The 22,457-nt window shown below is 43.0% G+C and overlaps 1 protein-coding gene across 2 annotated transcripts in view; it reads right to left on the bottom strand.

The window, feature by feature from the left end:
* Positions 1–458: 458 nt before the first annotated feature.
* The window catches only part of LOC122065981 (ABC transporter A family member 1), an 85,189-nt gene continuing 63,190 nt past the window's right edge, over positions 459–22,457 (bottom strand). For both annotated transcript variants that reach the window (XM_042629812.1, XM_042629813.1), the window contains 6 exons: positions 19,647–19,730; positions 18,949–18,990; positions 18,759–18,855; positions 18,415–18,542; positions 18,219–18,323; positions 459–695 (listed from right to left, as the gene is read on the bottom strand). In XM_042629812.1, the coding sequence (XP_042485746.1) occupies positions 474–695; positions 18,219–18,323; positions 18,415–18,542; positions 18,759–18,855; positions 18,949–18,990; positions 19,647–19,730 (678 nt within the window). In that variant the 3' untranslated portion in view covers positions 459–473. The remainder of the gene's footprint in view (positions 696–18,218; positions 18,324–18,414; positions 18,543–18,758; positions 18,856–18,948; positions 18,991–19,646; positions 19,731–22,457) is intronic.

Genomic DNA, 22,457 nt, shown 5'->3' with positions numbered 1-22,457 from the left:
CAGTGGGATGCACTCATCCATAAACATTTAGTATTGTGCTTCAAGTGTATTCTTAATACAGCTTTTATTAATTGTAATTTATGAATTTATTGTTTAGCAGAAATAATGCAAAATTAATTTAAAATTTCTAATTGACTGGTGAAGGACAAGGCAACAGAAAACTTACCACTTTGGAACAAAGGAATAAAAGAACACTAAAACAGGATAAGAATGAGGAACAAATGTACATCATTAGTATCATATATGTCAAGGTGACAAGGGCCACAACATCACCCAAGGCATTAGAGAGGGGCCCTAGGCATGCAGTATATGTAATAGAGCAAGGATTATATTATATAATTAAGGTTATATGCAACATTAAAGACAGATCAATGCAATATGTAAGAAAATGACTGTGCCTACCTGTTGGTTCACAAGACAAATATATTACATTATCAGAAGAAATACAGATGCATGTTCATTGCTATCTTTCATCATTTTTCTTTTAGATAAATAATTACAGTATATCCTTGAGCATTGATGCATGCTGAATTAGATAAGAACAGTACCTCAAGACCAAGATAGCAGATTGAAGCACCAGTAATGTTCCAGTCAAGGATTCTATCACTGGATTCAAGTTTCATCCCTTGTCGTCGAAGAGCCAGCGAAGCAAGACCATCCGCAAAGCAGAATCCTGGTGATAATCTGAAGAAGTTCTGGTAGAATCAAAACAGATTCAGGTAAAGGCATGCCAGATACTGTAGATCAAGCATTCTTAGAGTAATAAGCAGACAAAGTTAATCTGAAACCTAAGTACTTAAAAAAAAAAAAAAACGGTGCACCATAGTTGCTGTGGCATCTAGGCGGTAGGCAACCCATGGCAGACGTCAAGGCAACACTAAAAAGCCTAGGTGGTGCCTAGGCAACCAAGGCGCCCTTCCCGTAAAGGGCACATAAACACCTAGGCATCCAGGTGATGCCTTAACTATGCAGTTAACTTATAATATTGATGCACTTTTTTGAGGTCACATGAGATCTTAGATGCATATTGGAACTCATAAAGGAACGTGCAAAACAAACAGTAAAAGGAAACTTTAGCTGCAGTTAGGTGAGAAAACATTTAGTATATTCAAATTCAAGTGCTGCACACATACTGACATACATGATTCAGTGGTTACAAATAATAAAATATTTCAACAATAATCAGGCCTCTCTTTGGGTGACAATACTTTTGGGCATTCAGTTACTTTACAGCCTCATGGTTGTAAATGCTAATTTATTAAGGAAAACGACATAAATCCAAATCATAAAAAAAAAAAAAAAATGGGTGAATTAGAAATTCATTGCCAAGGAAAAGAGAGAATGGGGGTTGGGGGGGGGGGGGACAGCCCTTAGGGGCAAAAATAAAAACAGAAAAACCTACGAAAGGATGCTACAGCCCAGTAGGGGGGGGATCTAAAATAGGAGGAGGTGAACCCCAAGAAGATATAATAAAGTTGTTTCTGAGGGAGTTTGCAACCGGCAGGGCCTCAATGAGAGAAAGCTTGGGGAAGACTTCAAAGTAGATGGAATTCCAAATATTGTCAAAGAACTTGGAGTTGGAAATCCATCCATGGAGATTTCGCTCCATCCAGATGTTGTTAATAGCCACCCCGAAGGAATGTTTTCCAGCAGCGTTACAAATGGTCTTACCCGCAAAGGTCATGTCAATCCAAATTCATTATTTAGAGAGGGGAAGGGGGGATCACATAGAAGGCCAACAATGAGAGGACTCTTTTCTAGATAGAGGAAAAGTGGCACTCAAAGAAGAGGTGGTTAATATCTTCATAACCTTTCCAGCAAAGGCAGCAAGTAGGGGAGACAGGAATATGACGATGGATGAGAACAGCTTGGGTTGGGAGGAAATTAGAAAGGGTTCTCCATATGGCAAGGAATGTGGAATCTAAACCATATGATTTTGAGCCAAGGACAAGTGGTGCCCTTAGAACGAACAAGATGCTAGGTGGAAGAGGATAAATTTCCAGAGGAGGAAGGAGACCAAATAATATTATCATCCCTAGAGGATAGGGGGGAAGGATGGACCAAAGGGGGGAGAGGGAGGTGGGGGTGGGAGGAGGGGAGCAGGCACCATTGGTGATGATAGAGGAGACTGAGAAGTCTTTGGCAAGGCCAGAGGAATAGACTGATTTATGCCACATAAAAAGAAAGAGAACCCCCAAGGGGTGCCAGTTGTCAAGCCAGAGAGAAGTGGCTTAGCAATTACCTATCTTACAATGGATGACATCCATGGCAAGAGGCCAAGCCTGCAGGATTTTATGCCAGACCCAGGAGGCATCTTGAGAGAGAGGGACAATCCAAAGGGAATCTTTGCAAAGGAAAGAGGAGTAGACCTAATAGTCCCATATACTATGTTGTTTGGAAGCAATCTTCTAGATGAGCTAAGCAGCCGGGTTGTCATCCTTAATTCTTTCGAGACCAAGCCCTCTCTCTTCCTTGAGGAAGCAGATAGAGGACCAACGGATGGGGTGGAGGAATCTGGACAAATCTCCACCTTTCCAGAGAAAAGAGCATAAGAGAGATCTCAATGGCCTTAATGGTGGCCTTAAGGAGGGAAAGATACCAGACTAGTAGATGTAGAACGATTGGAGGACAAGACTTAACAAGCTCCAGTCAACCAGCATAAGTAAGGAGCTTTCCTTTCTAGAGTTCGAGCCTTTTTCCGAATATTGTCCAGCATAGGAGTACGGTGGTGGGCAATGAGCCTAGTGGAGAAAAGGGGGAGGCCGAGGTACTTGACTGGAAAGGAGCCAAGAGAGAATCCCGTCAGCTAAAGGTGGTGGGCTTTGGTGTCATCAGAGACACTGGAAAGAAAGATGCTGGACTTCAGGAGACTGGTGTAGAGACCAAATATGGATTCAAAGGAGCGGAGGGAGGAGATAATGGTTTGCATGGAGAGGGGTCAGCTTTGGAGAAAATCATAAGATCATCTGCAAAGGTAAAATGGGTTAATTTTAAAGATTTGCATTTGGGATGGGGGAGATGAGAAGATCATTGGTATGCGAATGGATGGATCTAGAAAGGACCTCTAATGCAAGGGAGAAGAGAGAGGGGGAAGGGGGGGCAGCCTTGTTTGCTACTAGCAGTAGGGGCAACGAAACCAGCCAGGGAGCCATTGATAAGGATAAAGAATTTTGGGAGGAGATACAGGCAAAGACCCAGTTAACGAAAGTTGCGGGAAGGTCATAGAAAGTAAGACTTTTTTTTAGTGACGAAGTCCCATCTGATCGAATCAAAGGCTTTATGGATATCTATCTTGAGAAGGGCAGAAGGGATAGGGTTTTCCTCCCAAAGCCACGAACAATTTCATGCCAGAGGATGATGTTGTCTTCAATGCTTTTGCCAACTATGAAAGCTGATTGATTGGGACTGACAAATGACTCCCTGGATCCGGGAAGCAAGGATCTTAGCAATGAACTTGCAACCAGGGATATGGGTCTGAAGTCAGACGTGGAGGAGGCTCCCTCCATTTTGGGAATGAGGTTAAGGATGGTGTGGTTCACCCCAAGGACTTGAGAGGGATTGAGGAAGAAGATTCTAATCATAGGAATGAGATCGATCCCTATGATTCCCTGGCAAGAAGAGAAAAACTCCATGTTGAAGCCATAAGGGCCAGGGGCTTCACTAGGCTTATGACAATACAAAGCAGCAAAAATTTCGGAATAAGAGGAGATGGCTTGGAGGAGGGGGGGTAGGAGACATGGGGAGGAAGGGGGAGGGCAAAAGATATTCTTGAGGAAAGAGACAACTTGAGACTTGATGTCCTCAGGGAAGTGGAAAATGGATCCATTGGGGATAAAGAGAAGGGGAATGGAGTTGTAGTTGATTCTGACGTTAAGAGTTTTACGGAAGTAGGTAGAGTTTGAATCACCAAGACCAATCAATTTAATGCGAGATTTTTGCTTAAGGAAGCTCTCTTCTTGGGCCAGTGAGAGGAAAGCTCCAGGAAGAGGGGTTTCTCCTCCTGAGCAATTTTAGGGTTTTGAAAGTTATATTGGAGAAGGCATTAGGTAATGGCATGCTTATCTCTCCAGAGGAGACTCGAGAGAAGATGATCCCAAGGTCGAAGAGTTCCATTCTTTGAGGGTAAATTTGGAATTTTTGAGCTTGCGAGCTAAGGCAATTAAAAGGGAGTAGTAGGAGTGCACCGGCTTAAGCCAAGGCCAAGCTGATTGGACAATAGGGAGGAATCCGAGGTGGGAGGTCCACATGTTGAAGAATTTGAAGGGCTTGGGACCAAATGAGATAAACGGCTAGATGAAAAGAGAGATTGGACTATGGTAAATTAAATGCCACAGGCCCACAACAGTAAAGGGTACTGACCAACAAGGGTAGTTCAGATGGGGTATTCGTTTTCCATTGCATACAATTGGGAGGGGAGGGTATCGCAATTTTGACCAGATTGAATTCTTTGCACTTGTCATGAAATATTAATTTCTCCTTTCACCTTCTTGTCTTGAAACAGTGAGAATTAGCTATATGAATTTGAATCAGCTGTTACATCAAATGTAATAAGGGATCAGTGCTTCAGGCCATTGGAACATAGAAGATCCATTTCAATTGTCTAGTCTATGTCCAGAGGACGATTCCTTTTCTTATTACCACTCAGTCAACAAGAGGTCTGAAAGCAGGTAATAAATTAAATCAGTCACCTATATCAATCACTTCGCTACCCTTGAAGAGGATATCTCTAATTGAAGATGTCTATAAAGTAATTCCTGCCTTAGGGGTCCCCACGTAATAAGCTGCCAGGTTATATCCATACTCCACTCAATAAGAAGCTAAAAGGTCCCAGCTTCTAAGGCATCATTCTTCTCATTTTGTAGTTCCTTAACTTGAAACTGGATAGCAATAATGGAGGAGGCTTGACTGGCCTCTAAGAGTCAATTTAGAATAAGGGATTACTTTATACAGAGATCAATCATCTAACCAGCTACTTGAGACAGGTCTAGAAAGCCAGGCATAAGTATCTGAGTTTTTTTTTTGGGGGGTGAGTAAATAAATGAATAATAGGAGAAAAGGGAGGGGGGGACTAGGCCATGAGCCAAAAGTTGCAAGAAGCAACAAGGGAAACAACCCTAAAGAGCAAGAGAAGAGGGGGACAAGTAGAGATAGGTAAACCTTAGGAGACAACAATATGTTTGTTCCTTGGGGTTTTATAGACAGAGCCAAACGGGGAACAACTAAGCTTGGAGAAACATTATTGTTGATGGATTTCCAAATCATATCAAAAGATCCGGATTTGGAAGTCCATCTACGAAGTTTACCCTCCATCCAAAGGTGGGAGATAGTAGCAAAAAAGAAAATTTCCCAATTATGTCACAAACAAATCTTCCAGGGAAAGTTATATCGATCCAAATCCATTCTCTATCTAGCGGAAGGGGACGTCTTCTAGCTGGCCAGAATTTGGAAAGGACATATTTCCAGACTGAGGAGAATGGGTAGTAAAAAAAAAGATGGCTCGTATCTTCTGTACCATTCCAACAAAGGCATCAGGCAGGAGGAACAGGGATGTGATAGTAGATGAGGAAGGATTGAGTGGGGAGGCAGTTGGAGAGGACTCTCCAAACAGTGAAGCTATGGCGGGGGATATGAGATTTGAACCAAACAACACGTTTACGAGCAGTGGACATGTTCGGCACGATATGCCTTCCTCATGTCGTGGCGATTCGTCCCCCGTCCCCTCCCCAACTCATTTGATATGATGGAGCTTATAGTTGCACAACGTTAAGGATAGACTAAACAATAAGACTATCTAGATTTATTATATGTTAGGATAAGAGTGCTGACTCAATCTTACCTAACATACCATATTCGTAATTGGTATCATCACTATAAATAAAGTGTTAGAATATAGGATAAGTGTGCAGCAGGGGCACAATGGGGGTTTCCCCCCTCCACCGACACTATTTAGAATGGGGTGGCTAGATGGGGGGTATATTTGTAATTGGATCATACCCTGTACTCTTGTTTGGGTTATGTCCCTGTTTAGGTTATGACTTGTACCCCTTTTATGACTCTACTTTTCTTATTATGAATAAAGGGCATGGGTGATCAATTAGATCACTCATGCATTCTCCCCATTCTTGCTCTGGTATTAGAGCTAAGTTTCTGATCTAGTTTTTTTCTTCAGCCACTTTTCTTCTCTCCTTCCAAAATCGTAGCCCTCTCTCTCATCTTTCATCTTCTTCACAAGCCCTCCATCTTCTCTCACGTTGCCTTCCTAACTACCTATAGGATGGCACAAATGAGGTGATTCATATGATTCTAGTTGCTGGCCTATACATCACCTCAATGTTTTAAACAAAATAAACTTTAAAATATTAGGGTTCTTACCTGTCTACGATTTTTTATTCTTCTCCTCCCTTGGAATTTGGTTCTTCCTACCTTTATGAACAAATTTCCACTCATTGAAGATCAAGTACAGCAACCTAGAGAGGACCCATCATCACCTACAAGATCAACCGGCAAGACTGAAGCCCCTTTCATCTGCGTTTTCAAGAAACAGGGTTTTTTCTCTCTCCAAAACCCTGTCTCCATTGATTTTAGGGTTCTACACCTCAGAATCGACTGAGTTTTGGAGGATATCTTCCTCACCCCTAAAGAGGAGTTCGACCAGCTCTATGTGCGATCCTCTTTTTTGAAGATTTTTAGGGTTTTCTCCTAAAACCGTAATTGAACCATCTCTCCAGTTTTTCATCAAAATCAGATATAACTTGGAGGACTTCTTCACCACCTTATGGGTGGTTCGATCCAAGTATTGGCCTTTTTTGACAGCTGGTTTTGAGATCTGGTTACTCCAAGATTTTTGTTGACTTCTCCCTATTTTCATCATGTTGGGAGTAACTACTATATCTACTGCAACCTCAAACTCTGATGGGCAAGATCGCAATAAATATATTCCTTTTGGTGCTTATAAATATATTCCTTTTGGTGCTTACTTTGTGAAATTCGATGGAACTAATTATCTCATCCGGCCCAGAACCACTTATCTTACGATTGTTAGTAGAGGTCTCACTAGACATATCACAAGCAAATCAAAGAAACCCTCTGAGAAAGGTATTCCTCAGGAGAAATGGATCATCAATGACTCTCTGATAATGGATTTTTTTCTATCAACTCTATACATCAATCAATCCCTAGAGGATTCTAGTTGTTAGAAACTGCTTCTCAGATCTGGTCCACTGCCAAAGAAACCTATGAACAAATAGGGAATGATGCTCAAGTATTTGATCTTTATAAGAAAGTGCATACTACTACTCAACAAGACCTCTCTGCGTCCAGTATTATGCTGAACTTCGAACTCTGTGGTATGAGCTTGATCACTTTGTAGACTATCATCTGTGCAATGCTGAAGATATTGCTCCCTTTGCAAAACATGGGGATAAAATTAGGGTGAATGATTTTTGGCTGGTTTAAATGTTGAGTGATGAGATTCGTGTCCAGGTACTTAGCAAATCTCCCTTTCCTACGCTGGAACAGTCCTTTCCCTGGTTCATACGGAGGAGTGCCGTCGGAACTCTATGCTACACACACTCCCTCTACCAAGATATCAGCCTTGTAGACTGGTTCTACTACTTCTGAGGGAGTTGGTGTCCATACCAATGACACTACCAAAAAGGAGGTGAAATGTGAGCACTGCAACCAACCATATCATACCAAAGCCACATGTTGGAAAATTCATGGCAAACCAGCTGATTTTGAAGCTAAACATGCTCGTGGTAAATCCAAGAACAAGGCCCATCAAGCTGAAACTGTTGATAAACCTTCTGAAACTGATACTGGTTTATCCCAAGAAGAACTCCAAGCTTTCAGACGTATGCTCCAGGCTTCCAATTCATCAGCACCTGCTAATTCTCCAGCTCCTTCAGATTGCAACTTTGCTCATTCAGGTATCTTATTTGGTGGTCACTATGCATTAGTAGTCTCCAGTCCTTGGATCATTGACTCCGGTGACTAGTTCCTCCAATCTATTCCACTAGTATTCTCCCACCTCAGGAAGAGAAAAAGTGAGGGTTGTAGATGGCACCTTATCTTCTGTCTCTAGAAAGGGTTCTATTAAGTGTTCTAATTCTCTCTCTTTATATTCAGTTTTACGTATCCCTAACTTTACTACTAATTTGCAATCTATTAGTAGTCTTACTAGGGATTTGAATTGTAAAGTAACATTTATTCCTTCCCACCGTGTTTTCCAGGATCTGGTAATAGGGAAGACGATTGGATGTGGTAAGATGCAGGGTGATCTCTATTTGCTTGATGATGGTTGTCTTCCTATAGCTACGGTCTCTACTATTCCTCATCAGCAACACTCTAATCTGCCACAGTGGCATTGTCGGTTGGGACATCCTCCTCTTGGAACATTATTTCTTTTATTTCCGCAATTAGTTAAACAATGTAATAGGGATGACTTTTTTTGTGAATCCTATATCCTGGCTAAACAACCTTGTTCTAGTTATTTTCCATTAAATAAAAAAAAAACCTTAACTTTTCCATTTGGTTCACTATGATGTGTGGGGTCCATCTTGTCAGACGTATATCTCTAGTAAACGTTGGTTTGTGTCCTTTATTGATTGTCACTCTCGCACAACATGGGTGTATATGATGCAGCATAAAAGTGAGGTGCTCAATTGCTTTCAACACTTCCACAAGATGATTCAGACTTAGTTCAATGCTACATTGAAAATTCTTCGTAATGATAATGATACTGAACATATGGAGGGTCAAATTCAGAGGTACCTTGCTCAAAATGGGATCCTTTATCAAACTAGCTGCATTGGCACTCCCGCTCAGAATGGGGTTGTCAAATGCAAGAATAGATACTTATTGGACATTGCCCGCGCAATGATGTTTGTCAGATAGGTTCCATCTCAGTATTGGAGTGATGTTGTTTTGACTGCTATCTACTTGATCAACCACATGCCTACTAGGGTTCTTGATTCCTGTACTCATGTTGCCGTTCTTCATTAGGATAACTCCTTTCTGGTTCCTCCAAAGACTTTTGGGTGTGCTTACTACACTAGCACAACTACAGCACCTTTACACATCTCCTCGCTAGCCCTGGATCTAGAGCCAACTGAGCCTATTGTGGTAGGTATAATTTCTTCTTCTGACCAACCCATTGCTCTTAGAAAAGGCACTAGGACTTGCACTCAACACTCCATATCCCATGTTGTTTCATATGATTCTCTTTCTCCCTCCTATCGTGCTTTTGTGTCTTCTCTTTCTTTTGCTTGTGTTCCCCAGAATTGGCAAGAAGCTCTTGCAGATGGAAAATGGAAGGCTACATGGGAACTTACGACCCATCCTCGTGGGAAAAAAATCGGTCAGTTATAAGAGGGTGTTTGTGGTGAAGCAGAAGATAGATGGCTCTGTAGATAGGTACAAGGCGAGACTTGTGGCTAAATGATTCACTCAAACATATGGCATTGACTACCAGGAGACATTTGCACCAATTGCCAAATTGACCTCTATGCAAGTGTTGCTCTCATGTGCTATGAACCTAGAATGGGATCTCCAACAAATTGATGTCAAGAATGCTTTCCTCCATGGAGAGCTCAATGAGGAAGTACATATGGATATTCCATTGGTTTCTCCAGTAAGGGAACACAGGGCAAGGTTTGTAAGTTGAAGCACGCTCTCCATAGTTTAAGCAATCACCTAAAGTGGTTTGGGAGATTTCACGGCGATGGCATTTGTGGGGTATAAGCAAAGCAATGGCGGCCACACATATAAAGAGGTATGGTGATAAAAATTTCTATTCTCATCGTCTATATGGATGACATTGTGGTGACAAGGAATGGCAGTGCTGAGATTGGTCGCCTCAAGGACTTTCTTGGTTGAGAGTTTGAAATAAAGGATCTTGGGAAGCTAAAGTACTTTTTTGGGATTAAAGTTGCTTGATCTTCTGAAGGCATCTTTCTATCCCAGAAGAAGTACATCCTTGATCCATTGTCAAAGACTAGTTTATTAAACTGTCGTCCTTCTGATACACCTATGGAAGCTAGTACACGACTTAAGGAAAAGGAGGGTGAATCTGTTAACAAAGGGTGTTACCAATGGTTGGTAGGAAAACTGATCTATCTCTCCCATACTCGGCCTAATATTGATGTGGCTGTCAGTTTGGCGAGTCAGTTTATGCATGATCCTTACTCCTCCCATATGGAAGCAATCCTTCATATCCTAAGGTACTTGAAATCTACTCCAGGAAAAGGGATTCTTTTATCTCCTCATAATTATCTCAAAGTTGAAGCCTATATAGATGCTAATTGGGCTGGATCTCCAGATAGAAAGTCCATCTCAGGTTATTGTACCTTTGTGGGTGGGAATCTTGTCACATGGCATAAAGAAGCAAAACGTAGTAGCTCATTCTGGTTCTGAAGCAAAGTTTCATGCTATAGCACAAGGAATTTTTTAGTTATTGTGATTACGCACACTATGTTTGTTCGTCTTCTTATGATGCTCTACTGTGATAACAAGGCTGCTATCAGTATTGCCCATAATCCAGTATAGCATCACCGTACCAAAGATATGGAGATTGACAAACAATCCATCAAAGAGAAGCTAGATGCTGGCTTGATTTGTGTCCCCTTTCTGAAGTCTGAAGATCAATTAGCTGATATATTCACTAAGGATTTAATAGGAAAGATATTTCATTCTTGTTTAGTCAAGTTCGGCATGTGTGATATCTATGCACCAACTTGATGGGGAGTGTTAGAATATAGGATAAGTGTGCTGTAGGGGCATAATGGGGTTTCCCCCATCCACCGACCCTATTTAGAGTGGGGCGGCTGGATGGGTGGCATATTTGTAATTGGATCATAACATAGTCATGTTTGGGTTATGACTCCTGTTTGGATAATGACTTGCACTCCGGATATGAATCTACTTTGCTTATTATAAATTATAAATAAAGGGCTTGGGTGATCAATTAGATCATTCTTGCATACTCCCCATTCTTTCTCTCAACATAAAGCATGGCCTCTGATAATTCTAACAAGCCAATCCATTCTCATATTCTCTCAATCTCTTCTTCTCATCTTCGACTTGGTATTAGAGCCCAATAGTTTGGGTATTTTTTTTATTTTTCTCGCTACTAAAAGGGATCAACCTTACAGATTAGAGGCTTCGGCCTCCCAATGCTGAGCATGGCTACTTGACACATGATGCATTCCCCTACCGACTGAACCACTAACGACACTATAGCTCCACGCCTTCATGACATCTCGCCAGCCTCCAAGCTTTTATCGGTTACCATTAGAGCTCCTGCCTTCTCCAACATTACCACTAAGGGTTTCCGCCCTCTTTCCGTGCACCGCCAAGGATCATGTCCTCTTCGACCACCGTCATGCACCAAGAGGGCCCTAGGCCCTCTATTCTATCACCCTCCAGCTCTCCCAGGTTCCAGGAAGAGCCCCTGCCATGGCCCTCCCCCCGGACGGGAGTCTGCTGACTTCGTCTTCTCCTACCGTTTCTGAGTCCTCTTCCCCCCACCCTCCACCCTCCACCCTCCCTCTCTCCCTCTCTCCCTCTCTCCCGCTACAAAATGCTTGAAGCTCTCCTCCTCCGATTTTCGCCTCCCCCTCTGCTGGAGGACTCCCCCTGCAATTTATCCCCCCCCACCATGCTTGGTGAATCTCTCATTGCCAAATGCCCTGAGGGCCTGCTTGATGATGAAGCTTCCAGGTGGTCCTCATCGCTTGTTGGCCACTTCTTGGGGAAGCGACCTCTATTCCTTTCGGTGAAATCCTCTCTCCTTAAGCAATGGAAGCCTTCGAGCTCTGTGGACATTTTTCTTATGGATCACGGATTCTTCTTGTTCAAATTTTCCGATGAGAGACAAATTCGGTTTCTTGAGGGTGGCCCTTGGCGTGTGGGGAGGAATCCCATCTTCCTTCAATCCAGGCATAGTCGATTGCTTCTCAACCGGGTAAATTACTCTACCATCCCGCTTTGGGTTTCCCTACCTGATCTTCCCCTGCACTTCTGGTGCTCCAATGGGCAGAGCACTGAGGGATCGGTTCTCAGACAGCCGATTTGTTCCAACGTTCGCACATGCCCCAAAGATCGGCTTGCTTATGCGCGCATCTGTGTGGAAGTTTCAGCCTCTGCAGCGCTCCCTTTCTCTATCTCTATCCAAAATGGAGATGGATTTACCTTCCAGCAATCTGTATGTTATGATTGGAGACCCCCTCATTGCTTAAGCTACAAGGTCTTTGGTCACGATACCACCGTCTACCTTCCTAGGCCCCCGACCTCTGCCGATGATGTGAACCTTGCTTCAGTTGGGACCTCCCTGAGAAGGGACCACTCCCTTATGTCCGATCCTGATTAGAGACCTTTTCTCCCCCCTCCGGGGCATGGTCTTCGGCTCTCTAGGCAACGAAGACCATCACGACCAGCTGCTGCCGTTGCTGCCGATGTCTTCCCAACCCCGTCGGTCTAGTGTGATCCTTTGCCCGTTGGTCACAATAGGTTCTCGATGCTGCAGGCGGATTTGGAGGTTTCTGTCGACTTGGCCTGTCCAGACACTGTTGATGTCCCTCCCCTTGAGCGTCTGGAATCCGTACCTGTTGTTGTCGAATCAGCAGAAGTTGTTTCATCCGAAGAGGGCTCTTCCACCTCTACTTCATCCTCTAACGACAGAGCCTCCAGAGATTCTTCCTCTGGTGATGATTCCTCAGATTGTGAATCATCTGCAAGTGAGACCAATGGGGATGGCTCTCCCTCTGACGAGTCTGAGCACCCAATGGAAATCTCACCTAGGTCTAAGCCTCTCGATGCCTCGCATGCCCCCTTTTATGTTGAAGACCCTCTGTCGGTTACGAGGCACTACCCCTCCTCACCTTCCATTGCTGGGCTATTGAACTCTGGATCCTTGGGCCTGGCAGTTGGCCCATCTGGCTATCGCCCCTCACATCTTAAATCCCCCCCTGGATCAGTCCACCTCTCTGGCTTAGTTTGTTCTCCTTCTGGCCCAGCCCAGGCCCTTTCTCCTACCCTTGGAAACCAGCCCACCATCTCCACCTCTGGCCTTTCTCCTTCCACCAAATCCATTTCCTTGAACCCAACCCAGAACTCCATTAATCCTTCTTCCCTGCCCAACGGGTTTGCCAAATGTTTGAATGTCTTGGCCTCTCAGCCTCTAACTTCCAAGTTGCTCCCTGCTCATGGCAACCCCCCTTTGTCCTATCATTGGCGACGCAGTGCCAGACCTAAAGCTGTTCGTGCCTGCTCCAACCCTTTAGAGCACGAGAAGCCTCCCTCCACCAGTGCCTGATGTCTCACGGCCTGGTCTGGAATCTTAGGGGCTTGAATTCCCCCCAGAAACAAGCGGCTGTCCGGTTGCTTATGAAAGATTATCGTCCTAGTTTTTGTTGCCTTTTAGAAACTCACATTAAGGAGGCCTCTTTCTCCCGTGCTGCTGCATCCATTGCCCCTGGCTGGTCCTCTCTCACAAACCACTCCAAGCACCCAAATGGTAGAATCTGCTTCCTTTGGGATGCTTCCAAACTCTCTGTCACTCTCCTTTCCTCTTCCTCCGAGTTTCTCCACCTAAATATTTGACACTGCAGGCAGCTACTCCTTCCTCTTCTCCGCCATCTATGCTTCTAATCGTTTGTTGGACAGGAGCACTCTTTGGGCTGACTTGCGCAAACTTGGTGGCCAGGTCTAGGCCTTGGGGTATTTGTGGGGATTTCAATGTGGTTCGTTCTGCCCACAAAAAGCAAGGAGGGGGTCATCTGAATTTGGGAAGCATTGATGCTTTTAATTAGTTCATTGAGGATTTGGCTGTGGATGACCTTAGTTGGTCTGATATCAATTTTACTTGGAGCAATAAAAGAGCAGGCTCTGATCGTATTGCCTGTAAGCTTGACCGGATGTTAGTAAATGAAGCTTGGCTTTCCATCTTCCCTTCCTCTCATGCCACCTTTGAGCCGCCCGCCACTTCAAACCATAGCCCCATTTTGCTTCTCACTCAGCCCTTCAGCTAATTTGGTCCAAAACCCTTCAAATATTTTGACATGTGGTCCTCTCACCCTGATTTCCTTTCCCTTGTTCAATCAGCTTGGGATAAGCCTGTCCTAGCCCACTCCATCCCTCTTATTGCCTTGGCCAGGAAGTTAAAAAATGTCAAAGAAGCTCTTAAGTATTGGAATACTAATACCTTCGCGAACATTTCTTCTCTTGTTGCTGATTGCAGGAACAAGCTCACTTCCATTCAGATTCACTTACAAGCTGATCACCTGAATGTTTCCCTGGCTGAGGAGGAGAAAACTGAATCTGCAAAGCTTGCCTCCTTCTTGGCTAGTGAGGAGAGCTTCCTGAAGCAAAAATCCAGAATTAATTGGTTGGAGCTAGGGGACTCTAATTCTTCCTATTTCCATCGATCTCTTAAAGCAAGGAACAACTTCAACTCCATTCTCAAGCTTACTAATTCTGAGGGTATTCAAGTGGACAAAGTTGAAGAGATTAAAGAGGTGGCAGTGGATCATTTCAAGAAGTTGTTCAATCCCCTCTATTCCAGCAGCCCCCATTCCTGTTGGCCTCATCAACAAGTTCATTCCTTCCAACATGGCTCAAATGCTTTGGTCTATCCCCTCAGATGAGGAAATCACTAAGGCAATTCTCTCTCACAAAGCTGGTAAAGCGCCTCACAAAGCTGGTAAAGTGTCGAGTCCGGATGGTATTAGTATGGGTTTTTTCACCTTAGCATGGGATATTATCAGAGAGGATTTGATTAAAGTTGTCAAAATGTTCTTCTTCAACCCAAGCCAGGTCAAGGGTATTAGTCACACTTTCCTCTACCTTATTCCCAAGAAAGATGGAGCAGGCTCTATGAATGATTTCAGGCCAATATCCCTTTGCAACATTCTATACAAGTTCATCGCCAAAATCCTTGCCATTCGGATCAAGAATGTGGTCGATTCCCTTGTTAGCGAGAACCAATCAGCTTTCATCCCTGGAAGAAGCATTGGTGACAACGTCCTTCCTTGCCATGAGATTGTTCGAGGATTTGGCAAAAAAGGCCATTCTCCTGTCGCTCTTATGAAGATTGGCATCCATAAGGCTTTTGATTCTCTTTGGTGGGATTTTATCATCTCGGTTCTCACTCAGATGGGGTTCCCACCTGCTTTCACCAACTGGATTTTCCATTGCATTGCTTCTCCCAAGTTCTCTGTTTTGGTTAATGGTAGTCCGGCAAGCTTCTTCTCTCCCTCAGCCGGTATTAGGCAAGGATGTCCCCTTTCGCCCTACATCTTCTGCCTTTCTATGGAAGTTCTCTCTAGAAATTTGCAGCCGGCCACTGATCAAAAGCTCATCTCCCCCATTCCCAAGTGCAGAGCTATCAAGTTGACCCATCTTGCCTTCGCCGATGATTTGATGATATTCTCCAAAGCGGATGGCCCCTCCTTAGATGCTATTCTACATTGCATGAATCTCTTTTCTAGGATGTCTGGCCTTCAGATCAACCACAGGAAATCTCTCCTCTTCCTCTCGGGTATCTTAGATGACGTGAAGGCCTCTCTCCTTTAGAAATCTGGGTTTGCTCTGGGTTCTCTGCCAGTTAAGTACCTGGGGATTCCTCTTATTCCTGGGAGGCTTACTGCCCATCACTGCACTCCTATGTTGGATCTCATCAGGAAATGCCTTCACCTTTGGAAAGGAAAGCTTTTATCCTTTGCGGGCCGACTAGTGCTTCTTAAAGTTGTCCTTCAAGCTTCTTATATTTATTGGACTGGAATCTATGGGCTGCCCAAGACCATTATATCCAAAATGGAATCCATCTTTGCTTCCTTCCTCTGGAAAGGGTGTGAATCTTCTAGATTCCTTCGCCCGATCAGTTGGGCCGCGGTGTGCCTCCCTAAAAATGAAGGGGACTTAGGTCTTAGGCGGATCAAGGACGTTAACAATGCAGGAATCTTAAAGCTCGTCTGGAAAGTGGTTTCCAGGAAGAAATGCATTTGGGTGGACAGGGTCTACTCGCATATTATCAAGCATGGCTCCTTTTGGTCTATGAACTCTCCTCCAAACTCCTCCTGGGTGCGGTGCAAGATATTCTCCCTCAGAACCATTGCCTCTAGATATATCTCCTATAGCATTGGGGATGGCTCCTCCACCTTCCTCTGGCTTGACCCTTGGCATTCGATGGGAATCCTCTCTAATGTGCTCACTGCCCATAGGTCGTAGCATCTACAATTCGGGGCTGCCTAGGCATGCTAGAGTTGCAGACATTTTATCATTTGGAGTCTGGGCCCTCCCAACTCACTCCTCTCCTCAATTTGCTGAGATCTGGAATAGCTTGCCTACTCTCCCTCTTGGAGGGCATCAGAGAAGTGATTCAGTCCTTTGGCTCCACTCTTCAAATGGGCTCTTCAGTTCCAAGACTACTTGGGATCATATCAGATTGCATGGGGACCCAGCTCCATGGCACAAGCTTATTTGCTTCAGGCATCATATTCCAAGGCAAAGCTTCACAGCTTGGAGGGTCTTCAAGAAGTGCCTTCCTACACAAGCATTCCTCATCCAGAGAAGAATCCCAGTGTCCCCAGCTTGCTATCTTTGAGGCTCAGAGCCGGAAGACATTGATCATCTCTTCTTCCCCTGCCCTGTTTCATTCTCCATTTGGACTTTGTCCTATCCAAATGCTAGCCGGCCAGAAGAAGAATCCTTCCCTTCCATAGGGAGTGGATTTGGATGGACATGACCTTCCAAGGGAAGACTATATGTGATATGAACGCCAAGCTTGCTTTCTGTGCCTCAATCAACCAAATCTAGATGGAGCGCAATCATAGAAAATGGACCTCCAACTCTCGGCCTCCTGCAAAGATTTGGAGTTCCATATTTTCTGATGTCAAAGCAAGGATCTCTAAAGTTTCTATCACTTGTCCCCCTTCCCCTCAAAATTGCCATATTGCAGACTCTGGGGACCTTCCCTCTTCTGTGGTTCGGACTTTAGCCTTCTCTTGAGGGCTAGTCCTTTTGTATTTTCTTTCTCCCTCCCCTTAGGGGTTTGTAAGTATTTTCTTTGTCTTGGTAATGAATTATTTATTCACCCAAAAAAAAGAGCCCCTTCCCCTCGCGCTCTTCCGCCGAGCCCAAACCAGGACCTCTACTCCTTTCAATCACTGACCAGGGCCTTTGCTGTCTTTCGATCACTGCCAAGGGCCCCTGCCCCCTTGCGCTTGTTTGCCAGGACTCCACAAGGGCCCTGCCCTTTTGCAACTTCCGCTAGACCTCCTCCAAGCACCAATTAGGGCTCTTGCCCTCTTCTCAATCATCGCCTGGACTCGCCGAAGCTTGCCAGGGCTCCTGCCCTTCTTCTTGTTAGCCACAAGTCTCACCGAGACCTCTGCTAGGTCCCCTCCCGGCCCCTCTGCTGAATGTCAGGATCTGCAAGGCACTGCTAGGGCCCCTGCCCAACATTCGTCATCCTCTCCTCCCCCAATGGAAAAGACCCCTTTTCCCTCTTGTGTCCTGCCCTGTGATTGGTGCATGCTGCTAGCTTACCAAAAGCTGGCGGCATGCCCAACCTCTCCCTTTAAAATATTACTAGTACTGTAGGTGTAGCATGGTTAATGTGTATTTGTGTATTGTATGTTACTTAATACAAAATAGAATGTTTATACTTACATATCGCTTGCTTGGCTTGGACCTTAAAGAGTTACTTTAAGCCGGTATCCTAATATGAAAATAGACTTCTCTTTTTCAAATCATCTTACTTAATTGCTTCTTATTAATTACTAGTAGGTGTGATAATATCTGAGGTTAGTTAGATACAATTTGAGGGATTTTGTAGATTCATTGATCGGGGTTTGATGGAAGAACTTTATAAACTTCCAAAACACTTGCCAGTGAAGATTTGAATCACATAGATGTCGTGAAAACAAAGATAGACTCAGATTGGTTGGATACCATTATTAATTGCTAATTTATACTACACAATACTTACAAAGTTAAAAACACTTGTTTTACATGTATCATAGGCATAGCCATGACAGCCCATGTGTATCAAAGTGTATCTTAATTGTATCTAGCATCTCTCCGATAAGTCTCTGAGATGTCTCTTAAAACTAGCTTTCCATATGCTTCCTGATATCAATACTTGACACCTTGTCAAGGAAGCATAACTTAAGTAAACACTTACTGCAAACATGCTTGGTATATGTTTATTGTTAACCAACCTTGAGAAACAAATTCGCATTTTTAGTTGCTTGTATAAGCCCCATAATGAATGAAATAACCATGAGTATGAGGCCGGTGAATAAGTGTAGCAAGAGAACCACATTCTGCAGTGAAAATGGGAACATTAGAAGGGAAGTAGATATATAAGACAGTAATTGTATCAGATATTCAGGAAAGGAAGCACAGGAACTCAACCTGGGCCATAGAGTGGTCAGAAAAGAAAAAAGTGAGGCAATATGTTGATGCTGCAACTGCTAAGCCATACTCCAAAAATATGGTTATTGTTGGCAAGAAACAACCACCTCCTATAAATTGATCCAGACCTGGACGCACAAATATAACCAAATTAATTCTCCCATATCCACAGGACAAATCTTAAAATCGTTTCTAGGAAAATAGAATAGGAAAAACTGATTGAACAGAGATGATTTGTTGAAATAAAAATTTAAATACTTCGAAAAAAAAAAAGAGAGAGAATTATCAGAACTCAGACCATTTTAAAAACCATAAAAAATATGCTAGGATGAACAACTACTTACCAAATAAGTAAAAAAGAATTATTGCAAAAGCTGAAGGTACCAAGAAGCTGATAAAGTCCCATATGTATGTGGAAATCCAATATGACAATATAGACACCTGGGCAAAGTTCGGTTCTTTATTAGATGCACATGAAAAGAATATTACCCAAAAAGATAATTAATAGACAGAATTCATGAAAGAGCAACATACCCCACTAATCAGCTGCTGGTGTTTCGCTTTTACCTCGCGTTCCTGCATCAAATAAAATTTTATGTTTCAACACAAAATCACCATCACCATACAAATGCAGTTACAAAATCAATACACAAGCTAAACAAAAAATGACATTTTAATGGAATGGGGTTCCAGTGTTCCACTCCACGACTGTTTTTGCCACATGGCTGCTTTGGTTACTCAGAGCTTTATGGACATGTGCGGTGTGCCCACACCATCATCCACTCACGTGTCAAGTTTCAGCCAGTCAGACTTTTCCATGTATCAAATAGAGAAATAAAATTTGGACTGCTGGAAATACAATGGGAAATGTCTCCAACACATTGTGAACCACAGAATATAAAAGGCCAAAGATATTAAGATCTGATCAATCCAAAGGTACCATATCACCCCAACAGTCAGAATGGCCAAATCAGCCCTCCATTTAGAAGAAATAGAAGGCTGGTAAATGAAAATTTCCTCCACTGCCAGTAATCTATCTCTACTTTTAAATAGTGAAAACTACATAAGATGTGCTTTTTCATATGAATTCTGACAGTTGAATTTGACTAGACAAGAATATATTTATAAGCAATATAAAAGGCCTGAGAATCATTTATAAATGTTTACAAGCTGAAAGAGTACAGGGTATCCATGTAACAATTAGATCACTGCAACCTGAGCTAAGAAAATACCTTTACAATCGAAACTGCAAATGAAGCAGGGATGAAGGAGAAAGCAATGCAGACAATAATTGCGGCAGAGAAAGCATCCAGATCCTATTGAAAAGTACATAAAAATTATAAGATGAACAAAATTGAAGTTTTGGGTAGATAAAAAGATGGTAAGTGTATGAATAGGCATCAAGCATAATCATCAGCCTAAGCTAAGGTATCTTACAAAATTCTTCCATCAGCAGGCAGTTGAAACCATATTATCGTAGTCACAAATCTATAAAGCAGTTCAAGAACTCAAGCATCTATATCCAGCACCAGATATTTTATCAACAAATTTGTAAAAAGTGAGTGTCAAGATTATAGAGTCAAGAAAAATACTGTAGAAAGAAAACATAACAAATTATATTTACTATGAGATATTATTGATTTCCATTTGTTCCCAAAGGTGCCCACTAGAACTCCCTAAATTCTTTTAAAACAAAGACATGTCTGACAAAAGAGAACTCACATCCAGAGGAATCCTAAATGATGGGTCTAATCATCCCAATTTCTTTGACTTGTTATCTTCCATACAAGCAAACACATTGTAACAACGAGCACTTCCTATAACATTCTATTACTTTCTCCAAAAGAGAGAAAGGGCCATGCATGCCAAGCCACAAAAATCATCTTGTATATTTTATCACAAAAAAAGGGAAGAAAAAAGAATCTAGTCTATTCCTTGGATCTTTACACTACAACCAAAAAAACCTCTAAAAATCCTAAAAAAATAATTAGGCTATAGATAATAATACCCCACCTTACATTTTCTTCAGCTTCCTTACACATCACACATTTATTCTCAGAAACCTCTACTTTTCAAGAGTTCACCATTAAAGATTTTATCAAACATCCAGACCCAATTGAAGATACCCACTGTGCAACCACAGATCCAAACTCTTCAAATTGTAGGGGATCCATCTCACATCTCAATTGTCTTGAAAGAGTAGTGTAGTTAAGTCACTGCTTATTTCTGTTGGCCATGCAAGTCATTGACTAGACAATGACCATGCAGTGTCTACACAATAAAAAAATGACAGTATTCATTAAATATGTTGAGGTAGATGTACTTCAACAACAATACGCAGAGCAAAAACTAAATGATATCATAACAAATCACCTAGAAATAATTTTTACACCCTATGTTTCATAAAGACAGTCCTTCCCGTTCTTGGTTGCTGATGCACCATGCTTTCTATATATATTGATTGATATGTACGACCCCAAGGAGAGTTAAACTCACGACCTCTCAATTGTGAGGTGTTGGTCCTTCCCAACTGAGCTACCCCTTGGGGTTCCACATCTCATATTTACTTCTGATCTAATTTCTTCACAAATGACCCCAATTTGAATTGGACTGTTGGTTATATAATTTTGCACCACAAAACCTCACAAATAGAGGCAGGAATAACTTTTAGACATAAACATTAGCACATTCATGGAAACAAGTAACTTTCTTCAAGAAACAAAAGTTAACATATGCATGGGATCTCTCATGTGCTCCTTCCTTTGGAAAGGAAAAGAAACAGGCAGATTCCTTCATGCCATTAGTTGGAAATCTGTTTGTCTCCCCGAGTCCGAAGGGGGCCTTGGCATTTGTCGGACTAAAGATGTCATTCCGATGGGATTCTTAAGTTAATTTGGAAGCTTGTTTCCAAACATAATAGCATCTGGGTCTCTTGGGTTTATTCTTCCCTTCTTTACAAGGACTCCCTCTGGACTGGTCCGAGTGGGGATAGCAATTCTCTTCTGTATGTCCATGGAGTTTTGAAAAATCCAAACATCTCAGAGATAGATATAGAGGTAGGAATTTATCAAACGAACCACCCTCCTTCATATACATTAGGAGTCCATCGATGAGACTCTTCCCTCGAATGCCTCTTGGGCCTGGCGTAACATCTTATCTCTTTGCCCTATTGATATCCAGGCCATCTGCTTCTCTATCTTTGATGGCCAGTCCACCTCTCTCTGGCTTGACAACTGGCACCCCCACAGGGTTCTCCTCTCTCTTGTCAGTCCCAGATCGATCTACTCTTCTGGTTTGGACAAGTTTTGCTCGGTCTCCTCGATTATCTCCATGAATTGCTGGTCCCCTCCCCCTTCCAGCCCCCTTCTTGATCTCTGGTCTTCCTTACCTCCCCTCCCTCCTGGGCATAGGGTAAGAAGTGATAAAATCTTATGGTCTACCTCCTCCTCTAGTCCCCTCTCCTCCACATCAGCCTGGAACCTTATCCGCTCCCTGTCCCTCTGGCCCTCTGGCAAAATACACTGTGGTTCCCTGGTCATATCCCTCGGCATAGTTTTATGGTGTGGAGAGCCTTTTTAAATTGCCTCCCCACTTAATCTTTTTTTCTATCATGGCACATCCCTGTTTCCCCCTCTTGTTGTCTGTACTGGAACGGGCCTAAAGATACAAATCATCTTTTCTTCTCTTATCTCTTCTCCTCCAAAATTTGGAAAAATGTCCTAAAAGCTTGTTGGCCCTCTAGGAGAAGCATTCTCCCTCTCTCTAGAGAATGGATTTGGATAGACATGACTTTTGCTGGGACTTCTATTTGTGATACTGCGGGGAGGTTAGCTTTTTGTGCGACCATCAATCATATTTGGATGGATCAAAACCTTCGAAGATGGACTTCCAACTCCTGTTCTTTCGAATCGATTTGGAAAGCCATCTTCTTTGATGTTAGCTCTAAATTAAATATGCTTCCCCACCCCTCTCTTTCTCCTCCCGCCTCCTCTCCTTACTTTTCCAATTGGGGATGTATATTCCCCCCCCCCCTTCTTTCTTTC

This window comes from Macadamia integrifolia, unplaced genomic scaffold (assembly GCF_013358625.1).
Source record: "Macadamia integrifolia cultivar HAES 741 unplaced genomic scaffold, SCU_Mint_v3 scaffold2174, whole genome shotgun sequence".
Lineage (NCBI taxonomy): Eukaryota > Viridiplantae > Streptophyta > Magnoliopsida > Proteales > Proteaceae > Macadamia > Macadamia integrifolia.
Note: the sequence above shows the minus strand (reverse complement) of the source record. Positions and strands in the feature narration are given on the sequence as shown.